The sequence below is a fragment of the Candoia aspera genome, chromosome 7, assembly GCF_035149785.1.
Source record: "Candoia aspera isolate rCanAsp1 chromosome 7, rCanAsp1.hap2, whole genome shotgun sequence".
In the NCBI taxonomy this organism is placed as follows: Eukaryota; Metazoa; Chordata; class Lepidosauria; order Squamata; family Boidae; genus Candoia; species Candoia aspera.
In genome coordinates, this window is record NC_086159.1 from 14706489 (window position 1) to 14718916 (window position 12428).

Sequence of the window (12428 nt, forward strand, 5' to 3'; positions counted from 1 at the left end):
CAGGACAACAAAGGGATTGTACAGGACAGCATGGCAGCTGATGGTGCAGGGCGTGCAAATTCCATCTCAGCGTCGTCCGAAAAGACCCCAGGTAGCTCTGCTTCCTTGTTTGGCAAGATGATGCGGTACTCGCTCTGCATCTTTGACAGAGTTAGGGAGGCAAGCCAGCTGCTGCAGGGCACGGTTTCCTCCATTGGGTACCACATAGCCCAAAATCCTTTGGACTCCTTTTTCATGTGCCAGCTGGTAGCTTTCGGAGTCCCCTTTCTCTATGTCCAGTCGGAGGTCCTTGTGCAGATACTGGGAGAGTTTTTATCAGCACTAGGATATTAACCCCAGAACTACAGCTTTGTAACCCTGTATTATTTGGGGAGAGGCTCGGGGACCAATATGTACATGGGGGAAAGGAGCAACTTGTCTTGTAGTTTTAGAGACAAATCTCTGAAAAATGATCTTAATAAGAATATTGTTTTGAATCCGGTTCAGGTAAACACAGACACCCAGTTCAGCATTTCCTTATGGTGGGTCCAGGTTTTTCAAAAGAATTGATCTGTGAAATAGGTAATTGATGGATTAACTATAATGTTATTGTTGCTTGGAAGAGGCGTGGAATATGGCTTCATTAACTGAATTTCTGTGTTTACCCAAACTCTGACTACTGTATCCCTGTACCCCTGATTCTGACTAATGTGGTATCTGAATAGCAAAACATCAAAACCTCCTTGATATCCTCCTTGATTTCTCTGGCAGCCAGGAGGGCCCATATCCTTTAACCCTAGCTGCTACTGAGGTTGACAAGCTCAGATACCGTCTGCCTAAATATGGGCTTTTCCTCGTGGTAGTTCTGGAATGGGCTGTCAAATCAAACTGCGCACTGAGAGGATTCTGCATAATCTCGAAATTGATGCTTCCTATGAGGGAGCGTTTTGTGCCAAAAATACTCATTTGGCTAGGCTATTCTCTTAGACCATTGGTAACCAAGCAGGAGGGAAACCTGAGGGAAAATCAGAATGGATTTAGATTCTGGATCTGGAAAGCTGGGCCAATTTAGTATGAGGCCAAAGCTATAGTTGTGAATGAAGCCATGAAGGTACGGCCCTCAAATGAATATTTAGAAGACATTAAAGCTTTTTTGAATGGCATGAAAAATTGTAACTGCATGACTTGAGACTGGGATTTCCAGTTTCCTCCTCCTCCAAGTATAGGAGTCTCAATAGTATTGTAGGTTTTTGTATTTGTGTGGCATCTTTTACAAAGCAGCAAAATGAAAGATTCTGGAAGGATTTGATACAGCAAGATGTTTCTTTGCGTAGCCAGAGAAGCCAGATGTGAAGAAGAGGTGCATCTGTTCTGTCCATTATGTAATTGCTTAGTTGCTGACACTGAGTGAATCCCTTAAAAGGAGTTTAAACCTAGTAGTTCAGACAAATTTTGAAAGTGCAGGTTTAATCTGAATTTGTTATTTGATGGGACAGTATACCAAGGTAATTTGCAAGTGGAACGGATTGCATATGACTCACTTGATTTCTAATAGCGTTAGGGAGCTTCTGACTTATTTTTCTCAGTTTAATATGAGTTAATGGCTGGCCTGGATTCTTAGTAAACTACTTACCTGTTAATTTCTGTTCCTGCTGGTCAGGAGAGAAAATGGACATTTCATATTTTATGGCTGTCTGCTAGGTAGAGTCATGTTTCAGTAGTGACTGATGGGTATAGGAAATTATTATATGTGCTACACTAGGCAACTAGATAGAACTCTATATATTTATAGTGTGAGTTCAGGGGACAAATAGCTATTTTGCTAATATGTGTGTTTTTACATGCTTGAGTTATAGAGATAACACTGTAATCACCTTACTAAGTTGGTTAAAGCAATAATTAAAGCATGAATTAATCTTGTGCTTTGTGGTATAGATGCTTTATGACTTTTGGTGATAGTTAAAAAAAGGCTGGAAAAAGATCTCAAATCACCAGACACCAGCGTGGGTTCAGAGCTGAGAAAATGTTGCATTTTATCTTGTTCAGACTGGACATGTTAGGATTTTTCAAACCTAGTTTGTTTCCAAAAACCAGTCTTGCAAAGGGTTGCAAAGCCTTGTGCAAATTCTGCATTGCTACCAAGAATAAAGAAAGAGGATTTGTTTAACTGCCCATTAGAGATCCTGAAATTAAAGCAGATTGGCATTTCAAAGTGTGCAAATTGTTCCTGATTTGAAAAAAAAAGTAGCAGAGGGATTACTAATGTTATTGGAAATGCTGGACAAACTCTGTACCTCATGCCAATCTGTGTTTGTGGTCAGTTGTCCATTTCCAAGCTGGCTCTTGGTTCATATGCTCTTGGTTCATGTGTGGGCCAGGGCATGAGAGTGGTGTGCTGCTTTTGCTATTTGCATGTTTCAAGCAAATTTGCAACCAATGTTTGCTTGGTTACTATGGAATTTTAAATCTCTACCCTTCCTTGTCTATTAGCTAACTTGGACAGCAGAGAAGAGAATTTTACTGTATTCAAGCTTGTAGTTCAATAGGTAAAATAACTACTTCCTGTAAGTTGCTATTAGTCTTTCTGGCACGTGTGTCTCTTCCATCTTATGGATTGTGTGATTGTCATTAGAACCTAAATCTAAATCAAAGGCATCATTCACTGACCTTAAAGAAGCACATTTAATAAAGCTATTAAAGCAGGCCACATTTCCTCTTCATGGCTGCTTCTGATTTGCTGAGGCCCCTGAAATTGTTTTCCGTGAATAGCTTTTGATGTTCCTGCTATCCGGAGACATTTTTTTGGAAATTGACTATCAAGGTTGCAGTCCTTTCTGCTGGCCCAAGGTTGATGAAAGTCACAACTGATGCTTTCTGCGCTTGAACTCTTGACATGCTTATTGCAGTTCTTGTATTAAGCCTTTTCTTGTACTTTTTTTCCTGGGACTCTTGTGTGAAATAATCTCTTTACTTTTGCCTATATGATACAATTGCTGCTGTTGCCAATAAAAGATATGGGGGAGAGAGGAGGGGGATCCTTGCTTTTCAGTGGTTATATCCTGTAACAGTTGTCTGTCTCTTGTATTTTTTTATTGCTTTACAGCGAGTGTTAATTTTTTTAACATGTATTCTTAAATACACAAATGTTATTCATTCTAACTGTTTATAAAATGTTCTAAAATGTGTCAATCCTTCCATGGGTCTAGTTCAGCCTTCCCCAACCTGGTGTCTTCCAGCTATATCTTCTAGAACTGCCAGTCAGTATGGCCAGTGATAAATCATAGTCCAGCACATCTGGAGAACGTCAGGTTGAGAGAAGCACATCTCAAGGGCATAGAACAGTCTCACAGGTGTAATGAAATTATGGCGATTTTCTTTTCATGAACACCCTGAATTGTTACATGCACAATCCAAGATACCTCCCATTATGTGAAGGAAACACTGTAACATTTACATTCTTTTTTTTAAACAAATATCCTTGCTTGAGAGACAGAAGTTAAGTAGTTGATTCCCTTTGGATTAAGAAGTTAAGATACTGTTCAAGTAATGATGGTCTTCCTCAAACTGGTGTCCTCAAAATGAATTAAACTACCATCTCTCTTGTTTCCAAGTACTTCAGGTATTAGATATTCTGCCTGGTGATGATGGAAGGTATAATTCAATAATCTGGAGGGCACTGGTAGAGAAGGCTACCCAACACATTGGCCAAGATACTTGGATTACTTGGAAAATAACATTTACGCTCAGGGATTAAGATCTGGATATATATTTAATTACATAATGAAGGCAGTGTTTGAAGCAGAGATTTTATAAAGCTACATAGGGACTGAATATTGGGGTAGGGGGCCTCTGCTGCTTCTCCATATTCTTGAATGGCATTCCTAATAGTTGTTAGGATTCATGTCATGAGTAAGGATGGCGAGCAGGGGGCTCCCATCCAGGCTGTAAAGCGCATGCGTAGCACTGAGGAATTAGGTAGCCATTCCAAGAGACACAGATCGGGCCCGCCTTAACCTTTGGGGTTTATATGTCTGGGTTTTTCCCACGCTTCTTCAGTTTGTTAGGATTTTCCTGTTATGTAGCAGCAATAAAACACTAGAGACCTGTTCCTTGTCTCAGCGTGGTTCCTGGCTGTTAGGACAATTCCTAATAGTTGTTAGGAATTTGCTTAAGCATAAGAAAGGGGATAGAATGCTTTCTTGATCAGTGGTTGGAGGAACTCTAATTTTAGGTATCTGTTGTAGAACAGAGCACTAGATAATTGACTGAAATTATCAGAGAAGTTTCCTAAACGTACATGGTTTAAACAAACCAAATTTAAATTCCTACAAACACATTGATTCATCCAGTGTATACACATGGAATGGAAGAAGGATTCGGTTGAGAGGCAGTTAAGTTGTTGATAGTCAAGTGGCATACAAGTTTAATAAATAATAATAATAATAATAATTATTATTATTATTATTATTAATTTAGTTCACTGCTAAATTTTGATAATAGTATTTTTACAGCAACACAGCTGTAATGAGGAGTTAATGAACTATGCTCCATGCACTTTATTCACATATGTGTATGCCCCTGGTAAATGTACACAACATGATCTTTACAAATTGGATCCCTTTCTTAAAGTCAAGAGGTTTTGATTTAAAAGTAGCTTTTTGTTTTTTGACTACTGTACATGATTTTTGTGTGCAGATCATTCAGTATACTAAACTTGAGTTTTGTTAATTTAACCTTTTCACCATGGATTAAATGACTGTCTCTGTTACTTAAATCAATTGCCAACTTTGAGTAGAAGATCTGTTATACTTTATTGTCATACAAATAAGCCTGTCTGTGACTTGCATTGCTGACTTGAGGTTAATCATGCCCAAAGTTCAACTTGAGACATTACTTGACCAGCATCAACTTTTGTATTAGTGGCATCAGTTTTTATATTAATGGAGCACATATTTTACCCAACTGACCATTACATTAGTAAATATTTGGGATATCCAAAGCACTTTTCCATATGTGAGAAACCCTTTCAAATATCTATATACATTTGCTTATTGTACCTGGCTAAGGTGCTACAGTATAAGAGAATTTCAGCCCTGTTATGAATCAGTGGGTTTTTACTACCTCCACTGCTACTGTACAGTATCTGTCAGACTGTGCTAAATTAATCCTTCCTAAAGAGCTTCCCTAATATAGCAAATTATTTTGCAAACCCTGTAAGTCTGTCAAAATTCATACTGTGGACTCTGAACATACAAGAGTGAGGCAAGAGTTCTTTTTTAAGATATTTTTGTTTATTTTCCTCTGAAGCTGGATAAGATAGTGGCACTCAAAGAATCGTGTTTGATTAAGTGACATATTAAAGATGGAAATAGGCCAATCGCTTCCAAGAGATTTTGGATTATTTGGTATATCAAAACAGCCATTCAGGGACTGCCAGTTTTCATCTTTTCCGCGTCTGGTCTCAATTAGACACTAAGCCAGCTTTCCCTAAACCGCTGTTCCTCCAGATGCGTAAACTACAATGACCAGAATTCTCAGCAATTGCCATGTTGTCTGGAGAACTCTGGAAGCTGGAAGTCCCCGCATCTAGAGAGCACTCAGCGTGGAGAAGGCTGTCCTTGTACGAGTAGAACTGTTTTATGTAGGCTACACACCTTTAGCCATAGATGATCCTGTCCCACAAAAGTTTCTTCATGTGATAGCAGTCATTCTATGAAATCTTTTGCTTACATACATCAAAGCCCCTCTGTGGAATAACACCTTATGGATTCATTTCTAGATGGCTTAGACCAGTGTTTCTCAACCTCAGCAACTTTAAGATGGGTGGACTTCAACTCCCAGAATTCCCCCAGCCAGCATGCTGGCTGGGGGAATTCTGGGAGTTGAAGCCCACCCATCTTAAAGTTGCTGAGGTTGAGAAACTGGCTTAGACATACTTGCTGCAATGTATGAAACTGCTGTTAGACTAACATTAATGAAAGGCGTTGCTTTTTTCGGTGGATAACTATTACACTGTATGGTGGGTAACTACGGATAGGGTCCCTCTCTTTTGAAACAAATTCTTCCAGAGCTTGGCTTGGAATTGTCTTGAGAGACTGTTCTGGGTTCCCATCACATCCTTGTTCTTACTAGGTTTTTATAAAGGAACAAAATCATCCTGTCACAGGATATATGAATGAGAGATAATGATGAAAGGTCAGAATATGGAATGCCAAGGAGGCTGTAGCAAAGGACCAGGGGGAAAAATGGAGTCTTCTGCATTTTTACAGTGTAAGAAACGCTTTTAGAAAAGCTACAAAGCAGAAAGCCGTATGATATCGGAGCTCAAGCATAAAATCCCATGGAGAACACTTTTTGCTGGGGAAATTTTTCCCTCTCTCTTACATCTCTTTTTCAACCATACAGTGACTTGCTTTATTATTTGTATGTATATGCATTTCTTGAAAGATGTGTTATTCTGGGCATTTTCTTAAACAATATGCAATACTGCTTGTGCATTGATGTTAAAATACCTTGAATCTTGGGGGGAAAAAATAGTTTATCTCTTTTTCACTCCAAGGTGCTTTTATTTAAACCACTCGGCTTTTGAAATGCAATCTTGACAAACATCAGCCTACTTGAGATTTAGACTGGGACTCAGGAAGGAAAGGGGAATGTGCTCCAAAAAGCCTCACATCTACAACCTGAAATGTTGCACCTTACTTTCAGCTTTTGTTTTTTGCACTTATTGTGGGGGCGATGGTACGTGTGCATGTTTACATTTTGTAATTTTGGATCTCTTCCTGCTGTGAAACCAATATGTTTTTGTGCAACTGTTAACATCTCACATTTAAAAAAGGAAATAAATTCCAAGCGATATTCAGGTTTCTGAGTGTTTATTTTCTATTCCCTTGTTTATCTTCTGTGACTTCAGCTTGAAGTGGTTGGGGATGAAGACTTTCAGGAGGTTCTGCAGCTGGCCTACTACAATGAAATTAAGCTTAGTCTAGCACTAAATAAATATACTCTATAGCAAGATTTGGGAGAATAAAGGTTTGCTTGGCACAATTCAGCATTTGCATTTCCATTTGTGATTCTACAGTATCTGAAGAATCCCAAATAGGGTACCTTAAAGTAATGCATCCCATACATCTGTGCATAAAGCAGACAGCTGTGCATGAACTGTGCTCATGTCTTTCATCTTACTACTGCTTATTATTATTTATTCTTTTTGTTTTTGTTCTTTATTGGTTTTTAATTCTGTGTTCATTGCCCAGTCACAATTGCAAGACGGGCAGCTACATAAATTGAATGAATGAATGAATGACCTTGCACATCTTTTATCTCTGATTTTTTTTAACTTAGGAGAGTTAAATTGTAGAACAGTAAAACAAGGAGTCAAGCAAAAGAGAACAAAAATTGCTGAATCCATACCATTTTCCCCCAGTGGGTTGATGTGGTATTGTTATATTAAGAATACTGTACATAAATTAAATCCTCACAGATTCTAATGATTGACCACTGAATAAATGAAAATAATGTACAAATTAACCTCAAGTATTTTGCCCATTATACTTTGGACACAACTAAATCACTGGAGATATTTCCCACTTTGTTGTAGAATACTGATAATGGTTTTCTCATAGTGGCAGCACTTTCTGCCACAAAGAAAATATGGCAGGATTATGTCAAGAATAAGGAATGAAGTGTTTGAACTCTGGAAGACATTACTATGTCAATATTTTGGTACACTTAACTCATGATGCAGTAAGAAAATGTCATAGCTCCTGAACACCTAGTTTTTCTCAAGAGTTCCAAATGAAGTAGATAAATCTTTTTCTCTTCTGAGAAATGTTTCTTATTATTTAAAGGGAGAGCAATAAACATATATAAGTCTTCTGTATGGTGAACTTCTAGGTCATCTTTGGTCTCCAATAGGGCTGAAATGTAACTCATGTCAGGTGAAGGCAAACTAGTTACTGCATATGAAACCACAGTTGTGTTAAATGGCATTGTGGTACCAAATGCTACCAAATGCACCAGGAACCTTTCTTTCTCAGCTGCACTTAGTAATTTGAGGAACATTATATATAAGTAATTTTACTTTGAAGGCAACATTGCTGGAATCTAGCACAATTTGGACTCCACTGTTAGTGCAGTTTTATTAAAGGAGTTCTGGTCCATTTCTTGTAAACCAAGGGTGCAGACAGGGTTCTAACATGAGTTTGATTATTTTATGCTCAAACCTTGTTCATCTGTTCTTATATACATTATATGAAGAAAATGTTGGCCATTTAAGCCTGAAGGTTATAAATTCCACTTCAAGAGAAAAAGCAATACTAGTCTCTTTGAAAACCCAATAATCAGGCAAGTTCTTCAAGAAATCTAACCTGGAGAGAGAAGGGATAGACTACTATAAATCAGTTTATAACGATCCTTTTTTGGGGTGCTAAAGAGTAGTAGCAGCTACAAGTACTTGTGAATCAAACTGATACTCTATATTTATTTATTTCTCAAATTCCTAACATCGCCCATCTCCCCCCCTATAGAGCTACTCTATAGCTCTTTCAATGAAGTTTTAGGCCCCATTTGATTTTGATAGAGTATAGAATGATTTTTGCCAGCTGTTGGTTCTCTTGGACTCTGAAAGCTTTTGATACAATTGAATATACATTCTAGATTGGTTGCTTTGATCTGAGGTTCATCTTGATTTGAATTTTGCAATAGTTTCCCCCTTCATTGGACATTTCTGTAAGATCATGCTGGAAGACTATTGCTCTGTTCCACTGCAGTTGCATCACAGGGTTCCTCAAAGTTCAGTTTTATCACCAATAGTATCAGAATCTACAAGAACCAATGAGGAGTTTTACCAAAAGCTGCTAAGATTGAGAAGTCATCATTAAGCAGATGATGCTAACTTATTTCTCCTTTTTATCCAACCCAGCAGTGGATGATGCTTGAGTGGCATAATGAATTGGATGAGCATTATAAACTGAAATTAAATCCAGACAAGATAGAAACATTTTTGTTGGTTATGTCATCTGTCTTGTGTGATCTCCAACCTGTTCAGGAGGGGATTGTACTCCCTTGGAGAAAGGATCCTCCTGGATGTATCATCTGAGAAGGCACAAATGGCCTCCGTGGCTGCAAGCAGTTTTATCACCCCAAACTGATACCTGCAGTGAAGTCTGAACAAGGATTTCCTGGCGCTGGCTACATATGTGATAATTTCCATTTGGCTTGTTGCAGCGCATCTTAAGTGGAATCCTTTAAAGATGTTTTGGAAAGATCATTTGGTGTAAAATTCAGCTGCTGCTAAATTATTAACTGGAGCTGGTTAATATGATTGTTCAATGCCAGTTCTTGTTTAAGCTGCATTATCTTCCAGCTCATTCCAGAGCCTGATTCAAATGTTAATTCTGGCCTTTAAACTCATTTTAAGATTAGAATATCTAAAGGAACGTGTCCTTCCATATGTTCTAACATACCCTTCCCTCCAGGTGTCCCCACTAAATTAAGCTAAAGACAGTTTAGAAGGGATAAGGGCTTCTTTAACTGTGGGGTGTCCTCACAAGAAAGGCTTGCCTGCCATTGACACTGCTTTCATTTTCATTCTCCTTCTCCCAAGACTGTTAAGTGTTGACATTTTAAAGTGTCTAGACTACGCTAATATTATAAGTTTTACATACCATATTTTATTTTTCCCCAGTGTTATTTTAGTTATTTTTATTAGCTTTCAGTTTACATTACTTTATAATTCAGTCCAAAGAACACTGGATACTAAATGGGTTATAAATCCGTCATTTCTTAACATGCTTGCAAGTTACATGGAGCTCGTGTTATGTTTGTTCAGGATCTGGCTTTGAAATGAACATACATTCAGCTAGAAAACTTGTCCATTAGAACCTCCCATCCTACAACCAGTTTACATGCAGTGGCACGTAACTCTCTTCAAGTCTGCACCACACCATAAAAAATGTCAGGAATGGGGGAAGGTAGAAACTAGGACATCTGAGCTATTCCCATACTTTCTGGCTAGATGCAGTACTTAGACATGATTTTATTTATTTTGTTTTACAGTATTTTTACACTGCCCCAATCAGTTATCTCTGGCTGGTAGACAAAATTTAAAAGCCAAGGATATGGCTGCAAGCACTGAGTGACTTCCCCACAACACACACACTCATGCCTTTCTTTTCTTTTGAAGATGGTGTCTTAAATAGGAAAAGCACTCAGCTAACACTGTCTGCTACAACATATCTAAGAAGCTGAAATAAGATATGTTTAATTGATCTGAAACAGCGCTTGCCACTTTTTGCTCAGCAAAAAATGGAAGTTCTGACATCTGCAATCTTTTTTGAAGTTCTGACATCTGCAAAAAATCTGCAATTTTTTTCTTTCTCTTTCCCTCTACCCTTCCTGAGGTATGGTGTCTCTTAGCTCAACCATATTTGAATTGGTCCAGTGTGAATATGGTAGCATATTTCAAAATAATATTGACCATAACACATCAGCATTCTGAGACTTATGAGATCTTCTAATGCTTCTACTGTACCATTGCGAGCTTTTGCAGCCTCTTTCTTATCACAAACATGCATTACGCAGATCTTGAGATATTTAAATACTTTTTAAATAAACAGAATTTTTAAAACTTTCCTTTTGTATCCTTTCCTCTCTAAGTGCATTGAAAAATCTAGTTGTGACAGCCAGACTGCAAGGACTGTAAAAGAACAGTCTAAACCAGTGTTTTTCAACCTTGGGGACTTTAAGATATGTGGACTTCAACTCCCAGAATTCCCCAGCCAATATGCATAAGTTAAAGTCCACATGTCTTAAAAGTCCCCAAGGTTGAGAAATACTGGTCTAAACTTATATAAGGAACAGATTTTCAATAGTTATGATACATCATTGCTGCTCTTTTTGGGGTTGGTTCTTCATTTATTTTTTAAAACATCATCTCTTTGGCTTCTTCTTATGTTGCAGCCATAACATTTGACCCAGCATCACATTCGTATTCCTTCTTTAGTGAACTTTGAAGGAAACCTTGAATCTTTGTGCAGTGTGCACCCTGTGAATTGAATGAAAAATTACCGGTCAGGATGGTAGTTTTGAAATCTTATTTTTAACAGCTTGTATCATGTTGCAGGAAGAGTTGAGGTTGCAGACAAGAAAACATCAAAAGTTTATTTAACGTTGCCAACCAAATAGAATAAACAGCAATAAAATTGTAATTAAGAGTGGTTTTAGTTTGCAAATTCTCACTATGCTATCTGATAAGTTTTCAAACATCCAAGCTAAGAGTGAAAGATCAAAGTGAGAATCTTGGAAAAAAGACTATGAAAGACTTGGATGGAGGGTTGAAATGACCAGAGCCTGCATTACCCACCTGTTTAATTTCAGAGTCCAAGCAGTGGTCCATCTGGTTTGATAATAACTACTGACGGTAGCTCTGTAGATCATTAAGATTTCCCCTCCCCGGCCTTACTGGAAATGCTGGGAATTCAAACTGACCACTGTCTTAAGTATCTGCTCTACAAACTACCTGTAGGCTCTATTCAGATAAATTTGGTTCATATGGCAATGGCAGTCTTGATGGGTTAGGCTTTAAAGGAAACAATTTTTAAATAGATCCCCAGATAACAGAGAAACAGTGAGGTTGACTCAATGTTGCAGTAAAAAGAAAACATATTAAAAAGTATGTCATTAGTTCTGTAAAATACAGTGTGCTAGCATACAGGAGAGCCAGTTTGGTGTAGTGGTTAAAGGCACCAGGCAAGCAACCAGACAACTGTAATTTCTAGTTCCACCTTAAGCATGAAGCCAGCTGGCTGGCTTTGGGCCAGTCCCTCTCTCTCAGCCCTAGGAAGAAGAAAGTGATGGCAAATCACTTCCGAAAACATTGCCAAGAAAACTGCAGGGACTTGTCCAGGCAGTTGCAAAGGAGTTGAAGACACACAAACACCCACACCCACACCCTAGCATACAACACCAGATCTGATAACCTGTTTCAAAATGAAACATACGTGAAGAACACGTGAGATAACAATTATAGTTGTTATGCTTCTTCAGTATGACAGGTTCCCAGGACTTCCTGGGTCTTATTGGAACAAACACTACAACATTATGTGACTGAACTATCCAAGATATCTTAACATTGCCAAAAACTCTAGAAAAAGCTGAAAGACACTTGAACGAGCTAGGACTCCTCCAATACTATTGGCATCTTACTATGGAAAAACAACAGTCGAGCCACCCAAAGTATTATTGCTGTTAATGGTGAATTTACAAGAGAAATTGACTTTGAGGGGAGGGAGTTTATAATTCCATATTGAAAAAGATCAGAAAATGAAATGAATGACTCTCTAAATAAAACGGTTATGGTTCTGTTGCTCTGCTGTGATAACAGCAGCAACAACAGCAAGGCAATTCACAAAAATTACATATCATGACAGTGTTAGTACCTATCTGAT

At 38.1% G+C, this 12428-nt stretch overlaps 1 protein-coding gene across 1 annotated transcript in view; it reads left to right on the plus strand.

The window, feature by feature from the left end:
- Positions 1 to 12428, plus strand: part of MICAL3 (microtubule associated monooxygenase, calponin and LIM domain containing 3) — a 190083-nt gene that overhangs the window by 113366 nt on the left and 64289 nt on the right. Inside the window, exon 25 of the mRNA XM_063308572.1 lies at positions 4 to 91. Within this exon, the coding sequence (XP_063164642.1) occupies positions 4 to 91 (88 nt within the window). The remainder of the gene's footprint in view (positions 1 to 3; positions 92 to 12428) is intronic.